Raw genomic sequence first — 21,638 nt, 5'->3', positions numbered from 1 at the left:
ATCATATTCTGTTCTATTATTTTATTTCATTTTCTATTCTATTCTGTTTCCAGGACAGCATTTACTGCATTGTACCATTGATCAAAAGTTAACGGGTTAGGGGATAGTCAACGTTGGGAAGATTAATTTCTATTCTACTCTATTCTGTTTTATCCTATTCTTTTTTGTTTTACTGTCTATTTTTTTATTCTGTTCTATTCTATTTTTGTATTTTCTATTCTATTCCATTTTCTATTATATTCTGTTTTATTCTATTATTTTCTTTTCTATTCTATTCTGCTGTATTCTGTTCCCAGGTCAACATTTACTGCATTGCACCATTGTGCAAAAGTTGGTGGGGTTAAGGGATAGCCAACATCGGGATATCATTTCTGTGGGATAAGAACACGAAGTGGGTGAGCAAAATTCTGTGAGTAGAAGATGGCCAATCATCCGGGAGTATGCCCAGAAGAGCTCATTTGGGGTCAGAGGTTATTTGGATCGAGCAAAGATTGGAAAGTGTTTAAAAGATCGCTGTCTAGTATCAAAATAATTTGGGACATCTCCATAACGTATGCATTAGAGTTCCCGTAATCAGGGCTGCTGACCCTCCTGTACAGGACCCGGACCCATCAGTTCAACAGGTGGACCTGAGTAGCTGACCAACAGGGTGATGGGGATCCTGGGTAGGTGGAAGGGGCTAAAGGTGGGGTTGGGAGGGTTGGCAGCTACTGGAACCAATCCCCTTTTACTGCTGGTTTACACAGGGGCGGCACGACTTGCAGGTCGACTCACCGAGGCGACCTGCACACGACTTCAGCTGCGACTTGCAAAACGACTTCTGTATAGAAGTCAATGCAAGTCGCCTTAAGTCGCCCCAAAAACACTACAGGAACCATTTTCTAAGTCGGAGCGACTTGCGTCGCTCCTATTAGAACGGTTCCGTAGCACAGAACGGGACGTGACTTGTCAGGCGGCTAAGTCGCCTGACAAGTCGCCCCTGTGTGAACCGGGGCTTAGTTCTTCATTAAAGTAGCTGAAAGCCAACCTCTCCTCCTCGCCCTCTAGTAAGCTTTCAGCTGCAGCAGGTGGGAACTACAAGGGGTTAGTTCAAGTAAATGCCACTATTGTGTCACTAGTGTCACAGATTTCTAAATACTCCATTTCACGATATAAACTCAGTTTAGTGGTAAAAAGAAGTGTGAAATGTAGGGTTGCCACCTCATCCCTTTAAACCAGAACACATGAATTACACAGGTTCTATGGCTGATTAAGGTGGTAATTAAACTCACTTAGTGCCTTATCAGAATTAAATTAGCCACAGAACCTGTGTAATTAATATGTGTTCGGGTTTAAAGGGATGAGGTGGCAACTCTAGTGAAATGCAAGACTTCGGAGGATGTAAAAAGATGTCTGCTTGGTAACTTCAGACTGCAGGCTTAGTGTGGGCGAGTGCGGGGTGTACCAAGATGGCCGTGACGGAATGTCACTTCTGTTACGAAATCTGACGGGTCGCCTAGTCTGATGGAACACAGGAAGTAAAATAGGAAGTGATGTCACATATAAACAGGAAGTTCCGGGTGAGAGGTGAGTTGGGAGGAAGTAGAGAGGAGACATTGTTGGAACTGGTAGCAGAGGAGGTAATAAGATCTTATTTTATATTTACACCCAGTAATCCCCCCGTCATGTCCGTCCTCTTCCTCCATAGTCACTGTGATGTCTTTTATCTCCAACAGATGATGATACACACTTATTGTAAAACATTAATAAATAAAATGTTTGTATTCCTGTATATAGCTCTGACCGATACCGTAGTGCTGTACAGAGTACACTGAGCCAATCACATCAGTTTTATCTCTATTAATAAAACACAGACCTGACCGGAGAGGTGAGGAGGATTCTGGGAGGTCACATGACATCACTCTTATCTCTATTCATAAATCACCCACCTACCTTTTTAAATACTAAACTATGTGTATTAGCCCATACCAGAAGGGGAACCGGTGTTACAGATCAGATAATAATAATTATACGATATTTGGCAGCTCCTGGTTTTAGCTCACCAATTCTGGGAATTCTGGGACATTATCCAGTAACAGACAAGGGATGTGTCTGGATGGTGACTGTATCATTGTGTGTGTCAGGTTCCTATAAGGTGTCAGGATGTCACTGTCTATTTCTCCATGGAGGAGTGGGAGTATTTAGAAGGACACAAGGATCTCTACAAGGACGTCATGATGGAGAATCAGCCGCCCCTCACATCACCGGGTAAGAGGAGACTTTATTGTAAAGGAGAGAGCAGTACGGAGGGTCCACCTAGATCCCCCATCATCTGATAAACACATAGAAACAATGTATTCAGTCAGTGTGTGTGTTTCCTACAGATGGATCCAGTATTGGGAACCCACCAGAGAGATGTCCTCGTCCTCTGTATTCCCGGGATTCCACACAGGAAGATCACACCATCCCTCACCACCAGGTAGGTCGGACTAAGAAACTAGGTAAAAAGGTATTCTAACTTAAAAAATGCCATTCCTCAATGTAAGCTCCTTTCACTTTTTCATAAATGTTTGCTATTCACTTTGGGGTTTAGGGTGAAGAATTGAAAGACATAAAAGTTAAAGTAGAAGAGGACAAGACATTGATAAATGGAGATCAGCAGTCTATGGAGGAGGGTGGATCTCTGTATTCCCGGGATTCCACACAGGAAGGTCAGACCATCCCTCACCATCATCAGGTAGGTGGGACTGAGCAACTAGAACTCAAAATGATTCTAAACTATTATAGAATATTCTTCTATGTAATCTCTTGTTATTTCCAGTAATGTTTCCAGATGTTATATTTTATCATCTTTGGGGTTTAGGGTGAAGAACTGAAAGACATCAAAGTTGAGACTAAAGAAGAAGAAGAGAGGTTGGTGAGTGGAGATCAGCTGTCTATGGAGGAGGGGGAGATGATTATGAAATGTAAACAGGAGGAATCTTCTCTACATATGGACACAAGTAAGTAATAAACATTAAATGCAGAGAGAATTCATATTTTCATTTTACTTCTTCATATAGTATATAATGTCATGTTCCCAACAAATGAGGAGGAGATACTGTACACCATATGAAAGGTCCACCTCCATTCCTGTAACATCACATTGTCATGTTTCCAATAAATGAGTTGCAGGAAGGTCCATTTCTTAATCCTACAGTAAAAGACACAGGACTTAGTTTTAACCATGGGTTAACAGGATACTGGAAAAAAAAACCTACTCCCAGAAAGCCTCAGTTTTTGCAAATGTCTTCAGGTGATGGTTGTCTTCTACTGAGTGAAACCTACATCTCTCTTTGGGTAAAAATGTTCTTAAAGTTTCTTCTATTAAGCCCTAGCTGCTCCATAGCCACTTCGGTTCCCTCCTGAAGCTTCCTGGATTGATTGACTCCTCGGCTGAGGCTTGGTGGACTTTGCCCAGACCCCACCTAGATGAAGATGATATAGCCAGCTTGTAGCATTAAAAACAAATGGCAAACACCTCAACTTATAATTGGCCTTTGCAGCAAGGAGCACATGGAAGGGCGATGCATGTCAAAAAACAAAGAAAAATTCCCAGCCCACTGACCAGCCAAACTACAACAAACTGAATTGACCCAAACAATTCATGTTAAAAACAGGGGTTTAGTTTTCACACATTTGCAAATATATGCGTAAGCGGCCACATCAGGGCACCCCAGTGTACTGCAGTCCTAACTCTATCATTTTGAGAGTCGGCTCCTCCACTCAGAAACCCGAATGAATTGGAGCACATATACACTATATTACCAAAAGTATTGGGATGCCTGCCTTTACACGCACATTCAATTTAATGTCCTAGTCCGTAGGGTTCAATGTTGAGTTGGCTCACCCTTTGCAGCTATAACAGCTTCAACTCTTCTGGGAAGGATGTCCTCAAGGTTTAGGAGTGTGTCTATGGGAATGTTTGACCATTCTTCCAGAAGAGCATTTGGACAGGTGCCGCCCTATAGTGCAGCTAAATAGCCCGCCTGGGGCCAACGCGCGCTCGCGCACCCGCTTGTGCACGTGCGTGCGCACCCGTTACACAGCCATGAGCAGCGGTTCTTAGGCTTATGCACCTGCATGTATGCAACCGGCTTTCCTGACATCGGTACGATTAGGAAAATAGGGCTTTTGACTTTCCAAGCTCTTTTCTTGGAGTACAATACGGGACGCAGGTTCCTCTCGCTGTTCCTATGCCGCGTACACACGGTTGGACTTTCCGACAGTGAGATTGTTGTCGGAAAATCCGACCGTGTGTATGCTCCATCGAACATTTGCTATCAAGATTTCCGGCCACAAATGAGAGCAGGTTCTCAAATTTTCCGCCAACGTCACTTGCTGTCGGAAAGTCCGATCGTGTGTACACAAGTCCGTGGCACAAAATCTCACGCATGCTGGGAATCAAGCAGAAGGAGCCGCACTGGCTATTGAACTTCCTTTTTCTCGGCTCGTCGTACGTCTTGTACGTCGCCGCGTTCCCACGTTCGGAATTTCCGACAACATTTGTGTGACCGCGTGTATGCAAGACAAGTTTGTGCCAACATCCTTCGGAAAAAAATCCACTGTTTTGTTTTTGGAAATTCCGATCGTGTGTACGCGGCATAAGAGTTTGCTAAAAATTGAGGCTTGTTGGAAGTTGGAGGGTTGTGTAGGGCAGTGGTTCTCAACCTCAGTCCTCAAGTACCCCCAACAGGCCATGTTTGCAGGTTTTCCTTTATCTTGCACAGGTGCTTTAAATCAGAGTCAGTTGCTTGGTATTTTGGCAGCTATTTTGTCTTATGCCGCGTACACACGGTCGGACTTTCCGGCATACTTGGTCCGGCGGACCAGAGTGTGCCGGACAATCCGCCCGTGTGTGGGCGGCGGCGGACTTTTCCGGCGGACTTCTTCCCAAAAGCCCGCCGGACCTAGATTTCAAACATGTTTGAAATCTTTCCGTCGGACTCAGTTTCGGGCGGAAAGTCCGCTCGTGTGTGTGCTGGTCCGACGGAAAGCCCGCTCGTGTGTAGGCTGGTCCGACAGACCAAATACGACACGAGGGGATGGTATTGCATCTCGCGCTCGCTGCAATAGGAAAAACAAATCTTCCTATTGCGGCGAGCGCGGGGCATACCAGGCCCTTAGGTCTGGTATGGATTATAAAGGGGAACCCCGCTACGCCGAAAAAACGGCGTGGGGTCCCCCTAAAATCCATACCAGACCCCGATCCGAGCACGCAGCCCGGCCGGTCAGGAAAGGGGGTGGGGACGAGCGAGCGCCCCCCCCCCTCCTGAACCGTACCAGGCCGCATGCCCTCAACATGGGGGGTGGGTGCTTTGGGGGAGGGGGGCGCCCTGCGCCCCCCCCCCAAAGCACCTTGTCCCCATGTTGATGAGGACAAGGGTCTCTTCCCGACAACCCTGGCCGTTGGTTGTCGGGGTCTGCGGGCGGGGGCTTATCGGAATCTGGGAGCCCCCTTTAATAAGGGGGCCCCCAGATCCCGGCCCCCCACCCTATGTAAATGAGTATGGGGTACATGGTACCCCTACCCATTTACCTAGGAAAAAAGTGTAAGTAATAAAACACACTACACAGGTTTTTAAAATATTTTATTAAACAGCTCCGGGGGGGATCTTCCTCCGGCTTCGGGGGTCTTCTTCCGGCTTCGGGGGTCCCTCCGCTTCATCTTCTCCCGGCGTCCGGTTGGTTCTTCTCCGCTCTCCGGCCTCTTCTCCCGGTGTCGCAGGTCTTCGGCCGGCCCCTCCGCTCTCTTCATGTAGCTCTATTGCGAGCGGAGGTCCGGGCTTCTTGGCTTCTTGGCTTCTTGGCTTGGCTTGGCTTCTCTTCTCTTCCCCCAGATGTTGACACGACGCTCTCTCCGGCTGGACTGGTTTCTGAGGGCTGCGTTGTGACTTATATAGGCGGAGACCCCGCCCCCATATGATGTCACAGTCCCTGGGCATGCTGGGACTGTGACGTTTTAGGGGCGTGGTCGACCACGCCCCCCGACCACGCCCCCTAAAACGTCACAGTCCCAGCATGCCCAGGGACTGTGACATCATATGGGGGCGGGGTCTCCGCCTATATAAGTCACAACGCAGCCCTCAGAGACCAGTCCAGCCGGAGAGAGCGTCGTGTCAACATCTGGGGGAAGAGAAGAGAAGCCAAGAAGCCAAGAAGCCAAGAAGCCCAGAAGTCCGGACCTCCGCTCGCAATAGAGCTACATGAAGAGAGCGGAGGGGCCGGCCGAAGACCTGCGACACCGGGAGAAGAGGCCGGAGAGCGGAGAAGAACCAACCGGACGCCGGGAGAAGATGAAGCGGAGGGACCCCCGAAGCCGGAAGAAGACCCCCCCCCCCGGAGCTGTTTAATAAAATATTTTAAAAACCTGTGTGGTGTGTTTTATTACTTACACTTTTTTCCTAGGTAAATGGGTAGGGGTACCATGTACCCCATACTCATTTACATAGGGTGGGGGGCCGGGATCTGGGGGCCCCCTTATTAAAGGGGGCTCCCAGATTCCGATAAGCCCCCGCCCGCAGACCCCGACAACCAACGGCCAGGGTTGTCGGGAAGAGGCCCTTGTCCTCATCAACATGGGGACAAGGTGCTTTGGGGGGGGGGGGCGCAGGGCGCCCCCCTCCCCCAAAGCACCCACCCCCCATGTTGAGGGCATGCGGCCTGGTACGGTTCAGGAGGGGGGGGGGCGCTCGCTCGTCCCCACCCCCTTTCCTGACCGGCCAGGCTGCGTGCTCGGATCGGGGTCTGGTATGGATTTTAGGGGGGACCCCACGCCGTTTTTTCGGCGTAGTGGGGTTCCCCTTTATAATCCATACCAGACCTATGGGCCTGGTATGCCCCGCGACGGGGCTCGCAAGGTGTCAATCTAGCCGGTAAAAGCGGCAAGATTGACATCCTTTTCTAGTCCCGTCGCACCTGAGTCACGTTCAAAATGAACGGACTTGTCCGTGTGTGGGCAAGTCCGTTCATTCTGAAAGTCCGCCGGAACTCCGGCGAAAGTCCGTCGGAAAGACGGGCGGACTTAGCCCGCCGGAAAATCCCGGCGTGTGTGGGCAAGTCCGTTCGTTTTAAAGTCCGGCGCACCTGGCGGACAAAGTCCGTCGGAAAGTGTGCCGGACCAAGTAGGATAGAAAGTCCGCTCGTGTGTACGCGGCATTAGGCTCCATGCACACTGGAGCTGATTAACTGCAGTTTATTGGAGTTTGGGCGTTTTTTTTTAAAAGCCCATAAACTCGACTCTATGTTAGCCTATGTGTCCATGCACACAAGGACGGTTTTTTAGCTTTAATGAGCAGTGGAGTTTATGGGCTTTTTTCTGAACGCCAGAAATTCGCGTTCAAGAGCAGTACTGGAAACGCCAGACACCGGTAAAAGGTGTTAAACGAGGGTAAACGCCGTAAAAAGCGCGTTAAGCCTCGTTCGGCGTTTCTCTGCCTCTATTCAAAATCAATGGTTCCCTGTGGGAGCCCATTGATTTGAATAGAAGTCGCACTGCAAGTCGGATCATCATAATCCGACTTGCGGTGCGACTTGTGTTCTGAGGATGAATGGGAACCCTTCGGTCTGGTAGGGATTTTAAGGGGAACCCCCTTTGCCGAAAAAATGGCGTGGAGGGCCCCCCAAAATCCATACCAAACCCTTATTCGAGCACGCAGCCCGGCCGGTCAGGAAAGGGGGTGGGGACGAGCGAGCACCCCCCTCCCCTCCTGAACCGTACCAGGCCGCATGCCCTCAAAATGGGGGGTAGGTGCTTCAGGGCAGGGGGGGTGCTGCGCCCCCCCACCCCAAAGCACCTTGTCCCTATGTTGATGAGGACAAGGGCCTCTTCCTGACAACCCTGGCCGTTGGTTGTCGGGGTCTGCGGGCGGGAGGCTTATCGGAATCTGGGAGCCCCTTTTAATAAGGGGGCCCCCAGATCCCGGCCCCCAACCTTATGTGAATGAGTATGGGGTACATCGTACCCCTACCCATTCACCTGGGAAAAAAGTGTCAAAAATAAAACACACTACACAGGTTTTTAAAGTAGTCTATTAGTCAGCTCCGGGGGTCTCTTCCGACTTCGAGGGTCTCTTTTTTCTTCTCCGCGCTCTCCAGCCTCTTCTCCCGGTCTCTGGTTCTTCTACCGCTCTCCGGTTCTTCTGACGGGCTCCCCTGCTATCCTCTGCTCTTTTGCCGCTCTTTTGCTAGCAGTGGCCCGGTCTTCTCCGCCGTCTTCTTCCCTCCGGTCTTCTTCTGATGTTGACACGACGCTTTCCCGCTGTAATGCCGGGTGAGCGTTGCGCAACGACTTTAATTGGCATGGGGCGTGGTCACTGGGTGATGTTATCCGGTGACCCTGCCCCTTATGACGCCACATTCCCATCATGCACCGGGACTGTGACGTCATAAGGAGCGCCCCATGCCAATATAAGTCATTGCGCACCGCTCACCCGGCATTACAGCAGGAGAGAGTGTCATGTCAACATCGGAAGAAGACTGGGGGGAAGAAGACGACGGAGAAGACCGGGCCACCACTAGCAAAAGAGCGGCAAAAGATAGCGGAGGAGCGCAGGAGAAGAACTGGAGCCCGGGAGAAGAACCGGAGACCGGGAGAAGAGGCCAGAGAGTGCGGAGAAGAAAGAAGAAACCCCCGGAGCTGACTAATAAACTACTTTAAAAACCTGTGTAGTGTGTTTTCTTTATTGACACTTTTTCCCCAGGTGAATGGGTAAGGGTACGATGTACCCCACACTCATTCACATAGGGTGGGGGGCCGGGATCTGGGGGCCCCCTTATTAAAAGGGGCTCCCAGATTCCGATAAGCCTCCCGCCCGCAGACCCCAACAACCAACGGCCAGGGTTGTTGGGAAGAGGCCCTTGTCCTCATCAACATGGGGACAAGGTGCTTTGGGGTGAAGGGGCGCAGCGCCCCCCCGCCCCGAAGCACCGACCCCCATGTTGAGGGTATGCGGCCTGGTACGGTCCAGGGGGGGGCACTTGCTCGTCCCCACCCCCTTTCCTGACCGGCCGGGCTGCGTGCTCAGATAAGGGTTTGGTATGGATTTTGGGGGGCCCCCCATGCCGTTTTTTTTGGCAAAGAGGGTTCCCCTTAAAATCCATACCAGACCGAAGGGCCTGGTATTGTCTGAGGGGGGAACCCCACGCCATTTTTTTAAAAAAAATTTTGGTGAGGGTTCCCCTTCATCCTCAGCACAAAAGTCGCACCGCAAGTCGGATCATGATGATCCGACTGAGGAGGACCTCTGATGGAGGGGACGTCTCTGCAGCTCAAACCAACAAATAGGACTTTGAATTCAAAACCTCAAGAAAATGTGAAACATTGTAATATTGTTTTCCCACATTTGGGGGCGATGTGTGGAATACCTCTGATGGACATTTGATTTCCTCTCTCTACAGATCATAGTGCAGAAGATCAGGACATCATGAAATGTTCTCCAGGAGGAAATCCCGTTACTCCAAATCTACATCCCAGACCTTCCCAATTGGGGAGATCAATGGATCCCTCTAATCCTGAGGAATCTTCTGATGGACTACAAACTGTTACTCCAGATAGAAATCTAAGATCTCCGAGTATGGAGAGATCAACAGATCCATCTAATCCCATGGAATCTTCATTTAGCAATGAAGGAGAGCATTCATTTTCATCGTGTGGGAAATCCTTCAATGAAAACGGAGAACTTCTTCTACACGAGAAACGCCATCCCTATTCATGCTCCGAGTGCGGGAAAGGTTTCGTTCATGAAGGAAACCTTCTGAATCACCAGAGATGTCACACGGGTGAGCGCCCCTATTCGTGTTCAGAGTGCGGGAAATGCTACAGTCGGGAAGATCACTTTCTAACGCACCAGAGAAGTCACACAGAAAAGCCTCCTTTCTCATGTTCAGAGTGCGGGAAATGTTTCAATCAGAAATCGTACCTTCGTAAGCACAGGAGAATTCACACGGGTGAGCGTCCCTGTTCATGTCCAGAGTGCGGGAAATGTTTCATTGGGAAAGAAGGCCTTCTGCAACATCAGAGAATGCACACCGGTGAACGTCCCTTTTCCTGTTCAGAGTGCGGGAAATGTTTTACTCAGAAAAGAATTCTTCTTACACACCAGAGAAGTCACACGGGTGAGCGCCCCTACTCATGTTCAGAGTGCGGGAAATGTTTCACTGAGAAAAAAATACTTCTTGTACACCAGAGAAGTCACACGGGTGAGCGTCCCTATGCATGTTCTGAGTGCGGGAAATGTTTCATTCAGAAAGGAGACCTTCTTGTACACCAGAGAAGTCACACAGGAGAGCATCCTTATTCGTGTTCAGAGTGCGGGAAATGTTACACTCATAGAGGAAACCTTCGTAAGCACCAGAGAATTCACACGGGTGAGCGTCCCTATTCATGTTCAGAGTGCGGGAAATGTTTTATCCTAAGAAGTAACCTTGTTGGACACCAGAAAACTCACACAGGTGAACGTCCTTATTCCTGTTCAGAGTGCGGGAAATGTTTCCTTCAGAAAGGAGACCTTCATAGACACCAGACAACTCACACAGGTGAGCGTTCTTATTTGTGTTCAGAGTGCGGGAAATGTTTCCTTCAGAAAGGATACCTTGTCAAACACCAAAGAATTCACACAGGAGAGCTTCCTTATTCGTGTTCAGAGTGCGGGAAATGTTTCAGACAAAGAGCAAACCTTCATAAGCACATGACAATTCACACGGGTGAGCGTCCCTATTCGTGTTCAGAGTGCGGGAAATGTTTTACCCTAGAATGTAGACTCGTTAGACACCAGAAAACTCACACAGCTGAACGTCCTTATTCCTGTTCCGAGTGCGGGAAATGTTTCATTCAGAAAGGAGACCTTCATAGACACCAGAAAACTCACACAGCTGAACGTCCTCATTCGTGTTCAGAGTGCGGGAAATGTTTCCTTCAGAAAGGAGACCTTGTCAAACACCAAAGAAGTCACACGGGTGAGCGTCCATATTCGTGTTCAGAGTGCGGGAGAAGTTTTAAGTACAGGAATTCACTTGTTGCTCACCAGAAAACTCACACGGGCCAATAACTGTTTTCATGTTCAGATTGGTGTGTTGGGGGGCGGGGCATAAATATTTTATTTTATTTTATCCAGTTCGGCTCCAGAGCAATTTTTTTTAATTTTATTTTCTCGCCCATGTGTAAAAATCTTAATTTTTGGCAATAAAATGACTTGAACCCCCCGGAACATTCTATATTTTCTCAAAGCAGAGGCCCTGTAGAATAAAAAGGTGATAATTGTACATTTTTTTTATAAGTGGCACATAGTTGTGAAGTGGAAGGAAAATGATAAATGGTTTTCAACATTCTTTACAAATAAATATGTGAAAAGTGTGGGGGGGGGGGGCATTTATATTCAGCCCCCTTTACTCTGATACCCCTAACTAAAATCTAGTGGAACCAATTGCCTTCATAAATCACCTAGTTAGTAAATAGAGTCCACCTGTGTGCAATATAATCTTAGTATAAATACAGCTGTTCTGTGAAGCCCTCAGAGGTTTGTTGGAGAACCTTAGTGAACAAACAGCATCATGAAGCCCAAGGAACACACCAGACAGGTCAGGGATAAAGTTGTGGAGAAGTATAAAGCAGGGTCAGGTTATAAAAAAATATCCCAAGCTTTGAACATCTCACGGAGCTCTGTTCAATCCATCATCGGAAAATGGAAAGAGTATGGCACAACTGCAAACCTACCAAGACATGGCCGTCCACCTAAACTGACAGGCCGGGCAAGGAGAGCATTCATCAGAGAAGCAGCCAAGGGGCCCATGGTAACTCTGGAGGAGCTGCAGAGATCCACAGCTCAGGTGGAAGAATCTGTCCACAGGACAACTATTAGTAGTGTTCTCCACAAATCTGACCTTTATGGAAGAGTGACAAGAAGAAAGACATTGGTGAAAGAAAACCATAAGAAGTCCCGTTTGCAGTTTGGGAGAAGCCATGTGGAGGACACAACAAACATGTGGAAGACCAACATTGAACTTTGTGGCCTAAAAGCAAAATGCTACGTATGGTGGAAAACTAACACTGCACATCACCCTGAACACACCATCCCCACCGTGAAACATGGTGGTGGCAGCATCATGTTGTGGGGATGCTTTTCTTCAGCAGGGACAGGGAAGCTGGTCAGAGTTGATGGGAAGATGGATGGAGCCAAATACAGGGCAATCTTAGAAGGAAACCTGTTAGAGTCTGCAAAAGACCTGAGACTGGGGCGGAGCTTCACCTTCCAGCAGGACAACGACCCGAAACATACAGCCAGAGCTACAATGGAATGGTTTAGATCAAAGCATATTCATGTGTTAGAATGGTCCAGTCAAAGTCCAGACCTAAATCCAATTAAGAATCTGTGGCAAGACTTGAAAATTGCTGTTCTCAGATGCTCTCCATCCAATCTGACAGAGCTTGAGATATTTTGCAAAGAAGAATGGGCAAAAATGTCCCTCTCTAGATGTGCAAAGCTGGTAGAGACATCCCCAAAAAGACTTACAGCTGTAATTGCAGAGAAAGGCGGTTCTACAAAGTATTGACTCCGGGGGGCGCCATACAAATGTACACCACACTTTTCACATATTTATTTGTAAAAAAATTTTGAAAACCATTTATCATTTTCCTTCCACTTCACAATTATGTGCAACTTTGTGTTGGTCTATCACATAAAATCCCAATAAAATACATTTATGTTTTTGGTTGTAACATGACAAAATGTGGAACATTTCAAGGGGTATGAATACTTATTCAAGGCACTGTACCTAGGAGCTCTTGTGCTAGAATTATTGTTCCCACTCTGACGTTCGCGGCGATATGTCATATGTGTGGTACGACCGCGGTTGACATACACGTGCGCACCCTGGGCTTGTGTGTGCGGGGCAACGGGGGTTTCGGCTACTTTTTATTATTATTTTTATATATTTTATGTTTTTTTTTTTTTTTTTTTGTTTTTTTTAACTTTTTTCTTTTCTCTTTTTAATTATTTGCTATCACAAGGAGTTAATAAACCCCTATGTGATAGCATTGGGCAAGTGGCAGGTATGGAGACATTAGGGTCCAATGTCTTCCCTGCCCTTCACACCATCTAACCAAGCACAGATAGGCTTGGTTAGATGTGTCTCCTGGCTGTACTGGCCAGGAAAGGGTGCGTATGAAACCGGAAGTGGCACTGGTGGGCAGTCATGTTGGAACAGGAAGGGGCCATCCCCAAACTGTTCCCACAAAGTTGGGAGCATGAAATTGTCCAAAATGTTTTGGTATGCTGATACCTTAAGAGTTCCCTTCACTGGAACTAAGGGGCCAAGCCCAACCCCTGAAAAACAACCCCCACCCAACATTATCCCCCCTCCACCAAATGATTTGGACCAGAGCACAAAGCAAGTTTCATAAAGCTATGGATGAGAGAGTTTGGGGTGAAGGAACTTGACTGGCCTGCACAGAGTTCTGACCTCAACCCGATTGAACACCTTTAAGATGAATTAGAGTGGAGACTGCGAGCCAGGCCTTCTCATCCAACATCAGTGCCTGACCTCACAAATGCGCTTCTGGAAGAATGGCCAAACATTCCCATAGACACACTCCTAAACCTTGTGGACGGCCTTCCCAGAAGAGTTGAAGCTGTTATAGCTGCAAAGGGTGGGCCAACTCAATATTGAACCCTACGGACTAAGACTGGGATGCCATTAACATTCATGTGTGTGTAAAGGCAGGTGTCCCAATACTATCGGTAGTATAGTGTATTTTTTAATAGCCATCTTGCCTTCCACCGCATGCCCCCTCCTGGATTAGAGAACCCTTATTCCAGCAAACCCTGTGATTTTATGCTAACGGGTTCCCTTATATGGATACTGTTCACATGTGATCCTGATGAAGATGTTTGACGACTCGAAACACGTTGAGCTAAATGTTGAAATGAAAAAAAAAGATCTGTAAACCCTACCTCAAAAATATTGGATATGTTGCTATACACGTTTTGTTTTATATTTGTATAATAAACGTTATGATTTTATAAATATATTTGTGTGGTGCTATTTACTATATGCCTCAAAAAAAAGTCCACTGCTACAAAAATTGTTTTGTTCCATATGTACCATTCAGGATGTGGGAATATAGGACAGAGAACCTCTATCCAAGTTGTACGGAGACCATTATTATTAAAAAAAATTTGGACATCCTGTGTAGCAAGTTTTTCTTTTCTATTCTATACTACTCTATTCTGTTTTATTTTATTCTTTTATTTTCTATTCCGTTTTATTCTGTCTCAGAGCTGTCAGAGAGAGCAGACGTTAGTGTTAGTTGCTCCAGCTGCTCCCAGCCTTCCAGGACTCCCGGACTCCCCAGCGGAGCTGCACAGGGATCCCCACCTGTGCACCGAGCGGCCACTGTCACCGGAAGCCGCGGGCCAGCACGCCAGCTCCTTAGGCCCTCCCCGCAGGACACGTCGGATACGCCGCGGCTTCGGCCTGCCCCCTCAGGAAACTCCGCGGCTTCGGCCTAGCTCCGGCCAGTGCCAACCTGCCGCTTCTCTCCCCCTCAGCCCGATCGGCAGTCCGACCGGCAGGCCCACTCTCCACCTCCCACCGGATCCATCCTCCCTCATCACCACCCTCGGACAGATCGGTAGCCACTATGGGATCCGAGTAGCCGGGCACCGTGGCTCGAGCCTAGCCGGCGGCCATCTTGGTCCTCCTTCCCTAGGCCTCAACACTCCGCCGGCCGCCCGGAGACCATCCCCACACTTCCCAGCAGGAACCCACCGGAGCCTCGGTCCCAGCTGACCCCCCCCCCAGCCCAGCCACCAGGACCCAATGCCACAGTACACCCACCGTGACTCGGGCCTAGCCCGTCGGCCATCTTGGTACACCCACCGGCAGCTACCACCTCCACCCGGAGCTCATCCCCGGACCCCCCTAGCAGGTAGTCCGGGACCTACCCCACCACCATCCACCCACAGGACCTAGCCACCTCCGAGATCGGGCATCAGGACAGCACACGACACGGGCTTAGCCCGTCAGCCATATTGATCCACCCAGTTCGACTGCAACCACTACCTCCACACGGAGCTCACCCCGGACCCCCCCAGCAGGTTAGTACCAGGACCCGGTCCCCCCCCCCCCAGGCCTGTACCGGCCCACTCCTGACAGCACCACCACAGCCGCCGTCCAATCACCTCGCTCTCTAGTTGTTAGACTCGGGGGACAGACCACGGCTGCGGCCTAGCTCCAGTCACCCAGCACCCACTCCTGTCCAGAGGGCCCCCGTGCCCAACATCTGGAACACTCCCTCCTCTACACCGGACCTCACTACGTGGGCACAGGCTACCACCAGAGACTTTGGACCTGATCAGCGCCCATCTTAAATCCTCCGAGACCCAGCCGCAGCACCATTCCAACCAGTAAGTAGTGGTCAGACCCCCCATACCCCTCCCCTCCCCCCACCGCCACCCTCTGGACCATCTTGTACAGGTAAGCCACCAGGGTACCCTAATAGTTGATCCAGGGTCCTCGGATCCGATCGCCCCTCGGGGGGGTCAGGAAGGAATTTTTCCTCTGCTGGAGCAATTGGCCAGCTCAGCTAGGGGTTTTTTCGACTTCCTCTGGATCAACATAGTTACATAGTAGGTGAGGTTGAAAAAAGACACAAGTCCATCAAGTCCAACCTATGTGTGTGATTATGTGTCAGTATTACATTGTATATCCCTGTATGTTGCGGTCATTCAGGTGCTTATCTAATAGTTTCTTGAAGCTATCAATGCTCCCCGCTGAGACCACCGCCTGTGGAAGGGAATTCCACATCCTTGCCGCTCTTACAGTAAAGAACCCTCTACGTAGTTTAAGGTTAAACCTCTTTTCTTCTAATTTTAATGGGTGGCCACGAGTCTTGTTAAACTCTCTTCTGCGAAAAAGTTTTAACCCTATTGTGGGGTCACCAGTCCGGTATTTGTAAATTGAAATCATATCCCCTCTCAAGCGTCTCTTCTCCAGAGAGAATAAGTTCAGTGCTTGCAACCTTTCCTCATAACTAAGATCCTCCAGACCCTTTATTAGCTTTGTTGCCCTTCTTTGTACTCGCTCCATTTCCAGTACATCCTTCCTGAGGACTGGTGCCCAGAACTGGACCGCATACTCTAGGTGCGGCCGGACCAGAGTCTTGTAGAGCGGGAGAATTATCGTTTTATCTCTGGAGTTGATCCCCCTTTTAATGCATTCCAATATTCTGTTTGCTTTGTTAGCAGCAGCTTGGCATTGCATGCCATTGCTGAGCCGATCATCTACTAGGACCCCCAGGTCCTTTTCCATCCTAGATTCCCCCAGAGGTTCTCCCCCCAGTGTATAGATTGCATTCATATTTTTGCCACCCAAATGCATTATTTTACATTTTTCTACATTGAACCTCATTTGCCATGTAGTCGCCCACCCCATTAATTTGTTCAGGTCTTTTTGCAAGGTTTCCACGTCCTGCGGAGAAGTTATTGCCCTGCTTAGCTTAGTATCGTCTGCAAATACAGAGATTGAACTGTTTATCCCATCCTCTAGATTGTTTATGAACAAATTAAATAGGATTGGTCCCAGCACAGAACCCTGGGGAACCCCACTACCCACCCCTGACCATTCCGAGTACTCCCCATTTATCACCACCCTCTGAACACGCCCTTGTAGCCAGTTTTCAATCCATGTACTCACCCTATGGTCCATGCCAATGGACCTTATCTTGTACAGTAAACGTTTATGGGGAACTGTGTCAAATGCTTTTGCAAAATCCAGATACACCATGTCTATGGGCCTTCCTTTATCTAGATGGCAACTCACCTCCTCATAGAAGGTTAGTAGATTGGTTTGGCAAGTACGATTCTTCATGAATCCATGCTGATTACTGCTAATGATATTGTTCTTATTACTAAAATCTTGTATATAGTCCCTTATCATCCCCTCCAAGAGTTTACATACTATTGATGTTAGGCTAACTGGTCTGTAATTCCCAGGGATGTATTTTGGGCCCTTTTTAAATATTGGTGCTACATTGGCTTTTCTCCAATCAGCTGGTACCATTCCAGTCAGTAGACTATCTGTAAAAATTAGGAACAACGGTCTGGCAATCACTTGACTGAGTTCCCCAAGTACCCTTGGATGCAAGCCATCTGGTCCCGGTGATTTATTAATGTTAAGTTTCTCAAGTCTAATTTTAATTCCGTCCTCTGTTAACCATGGAGGTGCTTCCTGTGTTGTGTCATGAGGATAAACACTGCAGTTATGGTTACTGAAGCCCCCTGATTCACTCGTGAAGACTGAGGAGAAGAATAAATTCAATACCTTCGCCATCTCCCCATCCTTTGTAACCAGATGTCCTTCCTCATTCTTTATGGGGCCAATATGGTCTGTCCTCCCTTTTTTACTGTTTACATACTTAAAGAATTTCTTGGGATTTTTTTTGCTCTCCTCCGCTATGTGTCTTTCATGTTCTATCTTAGCCGTCCTAATTGCTCCCTTACATTTCCTGTTGCATTCTTTATAAAGTCTGAATGCTGAGGATGATCCCTCAACCTTGTATTTTTTGAAGGCCTTCTCCTTTGCTTTTATATGCATTTTTACATTGGAGTTAAGCCATCCAGGACTTTTGTTCGCTCTTTTAAATTTATTACCCAATGGGATACATTGGCTAATGCCCTTATTTAATATGCTCTTAAAGTAAACCCATCTCTCTTCCGTATTCTTTGTTCCTAATATTTTATCCCAGTTTATGCCTTTTAGCAAGGTTTGTAGTTTAGGGAAGTTGGCTCTTTTGAAATTCAGTGTCTTTGTATTCCCTTTATGTTTCCTATTTGTGTGATTTATACTGAAACTAATTGACCTGTGATCGCTGTTACCTAAATTGCCCCCTATTTCCACATCCGTGATCAGGTCTGTATTGTTGGTAATCAGTAGATCCAGTAATGATTTATTTCTACAAAAAAAGATGTAGAAATTGCGCCAACTCCTAAAGAAAGATAAAGCAGCCAACACAGCAATTTGACCGTTGCAAGTGTGAAATAAACATAAAAAGTGTGGCGCTAATGAATGGTGAGACACCTGTTATTAGTCAAATAACAATGATCTCTATAGGAGAATAATATAACTTAAAGTCTAAACTTGTGAAGTGAGAGGTGATTGTTTTGTGAAGCATAAAAAGTAGTGAATGCTTGGATGTGTGGGGGAGTAGGAAGTGATTGTTTTGTGGAGCATAAAAAGTAGTGAATACTTAGATGTGTAGGGGAATAGAATACTCAGTAACAACCTATGCGTTAATAAAGAAACAATCATGCATATAAAACCATATTCCAAAAAGCAATACAGGTAAATATTGATGCAAGGTATCTCAATAAACTGGGTATGCTGTTCGACAAAAATGTTGATTAAGATAGAAACCAAGAAAGAGGACATCCAAATCACTAAGAGGGGTAAACATATATGGAGACTCCCAGTCTATTAATGGATGGATGGGGTATTCCTATTTAGTCCCGCAGCCAACTGGGCGCAAGCCGTCTTCCTACAGGATGATTATAGATTGTTTAGGAAGGATCCTTGGGGACAAGCAGATTCGTGACTCATGTGGATGGTCTCAACACGGATAAAGAAAAAGCAAAAGGATGCCCTTACCAGATCAGGTGGACTCACAGGCCGTGGCGGTGAGTCAAACGAGCTTGCACCGTCAAGCGGTATGGGATGAAGATCTGTAGAAAGACTCGTAAAGCATCTTGTCAATAATCTTCAGATGTTATACCAGGTTAGGGTCCAGGGTCCCCAGGATGCAGTTTCGGTCGCCAGATGACCGTTTCCTCAAAAGCCCGTCATAGGTGCAAATAAGCAAAGAAAAGAAAAAAGCCTCCACATAGTGTAAATCCTTATTTTGTAGAAAGCGTAAGAGCACTTTATTACGGAGTAAGCTCCAAAAAAGATTCTTTACAGGTGAGGGCAGTAAAAACTCGGCTCAAAATAAAATTGATATAAAAAAACGACATAAAAAAGTATAAAAACAGCGCAGTGGGTAGTGGTGGGGTGTAGTCATAGAAACCCGACGCGTTTCGCCTCCAAAGGCTTCTGCTGGGGTATGAATAAGCCCCCCACACAACTGCGCTTTATATAATCAAACATAAATGGAGTGTAACAGCTGATCGACGCTGTTACACAGGATGACTTATGATTTATTTCTAGTTGCTGCGTCTACCATCTGACCCATAAAATTGTCCTGCAGGACATTAAGGAATTGGCGAGCCTTAAATGAATGCGCGGTTCCCTCCACCCAGTCTATGTCTGGAAAATTAAAATCCCCCATTATGATAACACTTCCCATCCTTGCTGCTAATCCAATTTGTGATAGGAGATCCGTCTCCACTTCCTGCCTCAGGTTAGGGGGCCTATAGCATACTCCCAGTATTATTTTCCCCTTAGCTTCATCCCTTTGGAGCTCTACCCATAAGGATTCCACCTCCTCCCTAGCTCCCTCAGTGATGTCATCTCTCACATTCACTTGTACATTATTCTTGATATATAGGCATACCCCTCCCCCTTTTTTACCCTCCCTATCCTTGCGGTAAAGGGTATACCCTTGAATGTTTGCCAGCCAATCATGAGAGCTGTTGAACCAGGTCTCTGAAATTCCCACAAAATCCAAATCCTCCTCGTACAACAGTATCTCTAGTTCACCCATCTTGTCTGCCATGCTCCTGGCATTGGTGAACATGCCACATAGTTTAGACCGGTCGCATATTGTCCTCGTATTGGGTGTTTCGAGATTGCAACTAGGACTTGCTACTATACTCACCTTGTGTTTTTGTGCTTTGGTTAACCTGCCACTAATGCCCCCAATACTACCCTCTGGAATATCTTCCACGCTGGCTATCTCTGCCTCTGGACCCTCCCCCCCATCGCCTAGTTTAAAAACCCCTCTAACTTTTTGGCCATCTTCATTCCCAGCAGATCTGCACCCTCCTCATTTAGGTGCAGTCCGTCCCTTCTATAGTACCGGTTACCAACTGAGAAGTCGGCCCAGTCCTCCAGGAACCCAAACCCCTCCTTACTACACCAGCTCTTCAGCCACTTGTTTACTTCCCTAATCTAATAATAATCTAATCTCTTCCTTTCTGGTGTGGCTCGATGTACCGGTAATATTCCTGAGAATACTACCTTGGAGGTCCTTTTCCTCAATTTAGCTCCCAAGTCCCTAAAATCGTTCTTTAGGACACTCCATCTGCCTCTGACTTTGTCATTGGTGCCAACGTGCACCATGACAGCCGGGTCTTCCCCAGCCCCTCCCAGTAATCTGTCCACAAGATCCGTGATGTGCCGAACCCGAGCGCCCGGTAGACAACATACTGTTCGGCGCTTTAGGTCTTGGTTACGGATTGCCCTCTCTGTCCTTCTAAGAATTGAGTCCCCTACCACCAGAATCTGTCTTTCCTTTCCCTTTGCTGCCCCCCCCACTCTCACTGGAGGAGTTCTTCCTCCGGCAGCTAGGAGAGTCCCTCAGCTCCAGCAGTGCTGGTCCCTGACTGGTTTCACCAATGTCACTCAAAGTAGCGTACTTATTGGGATGCTCCAGTCCTGGATCGGCCTCCCTGGCACTTCCCCCTCTACCCCTCCTGACTGTCACCCATCTACTCTTTGCTAGTGCCTGCACCTCTTTGTCTCCACCCGCCTCTGTGCTGGCCCCTGCCGGCACCTGCCGTGTACGTTCCTGGCTCACCTTTAGTATGGAGGGACTTCTCAGTGCTGACAGTTGCTTCCCCAGATTCAGAACCTGGGCTTCCAGGGAAACAATGTGCTTACATTTTGCACAGCAGTATTCGCCCTCGATCGGATGATCAAGGAACGCATACATGCGGCAAGATGTACAAAGAGTCGCCTCTCCACACCCGCCGGGCATCGTACCTATTAAATTTAGTGAGGATTGGGGATTTTACCCTGTCCAAATTACCTAACAGCTAGCTTCCTGGCACTAATACTCAAGACAATACACAGGTACACAACAAGACAATACACAGGTACTCACAGACCTACGTGCACTCGCAGAACAGTCGCAGACCTACGTGCTCAACGGGAGGGTGGTTAGGTAGCCCTCCATCTCTTCCATCATCTTCCTTCAGCAGTTTTTGCCCTCACCATGTGCATTTTCAAGTACACAGCGGAGGCCCTCCATAGGCTAAGAAACACCGGTTTAACTCTACCAACCGCCACTCAAAAAAGACTAAAAAAAGAAAAATTACTAAGGACCAACCTACAAGCAACCATGAAATACAGGGAAACACCAATCCAACTACAACAACTAGCATGTGCCCTGATCAACACCAGATCTGCAGTCAAGCACAGACTGGAAATCCACGACTTCATCATCAAATACAACATTGATTGCCTCTTCATTACGGAAAGCTGGCTAACATCCGACTGCAATACCATCCTAACTGAAATGGTGCCAGAGAACTACAGCATCCTAACCGAGCATAGAATAAGAAAAAAGGAGGAGGCCTAGCAGTGATCTTCAAATCGCACCTTGCCTTCACCAAACCAACTTCACAGAACTCAGTGCCTTTCATGGAGACACTCCCCCTGCATTTTCAAACAACACCCCAAGACACCAT

General features: G+C 47.7%; 1 protein-coding gene across 1 annotated transcript; it reads left to right on the top strand.

The window, feature by feature from the left end:
- The first annotated feature begins 1,260 nt into the window (after window positions 1-1,260).
- LOC141105076 (uncharacterized) lies at window positions 1,261-11,074 on the top strand. The gene is made up of 6 exons (XM_073594915.1): window positions 1,261-1,619; window positions 2,124-2,247; window positions 2,364-2,458; window positions 2,573-2,716; window positions 2,843-2,981; window positions 9,418-11,074. Exons 1-6 carry the CDS (start codon window positions 1,533-1,535, stop codon window positions 11,064-11,066), a joined length of 2,238 nt encoding a protein of 745 aa, XP_073451016.1. The 5' UTR covers window positions 1,261-1,532; the 3' UTR covers window positions 11,067-11,074.
- Window positions 11,075-21,638: the final 10,564 nt, after the last annotated feature.

The sequence above is a fragment of the Aquarana catesbeiana genome, linkage group LG08 (assembly GCF_042186555.1).
Source record: "Aquarana catesbeiana isolate 2022-GZ linkage group LG08, ASM4218655v1, whole genome shotgun sequence".
Classification (NCBI taxonomy): Eukaryota; Metazoa; Chordata; class Amphibia; order Anura; family Ranidae; genus Aquarana; species Aquarana catesbeiana.
This window is presented reverse-complemented; position numbering and strand designations above follow the sequence as displayed.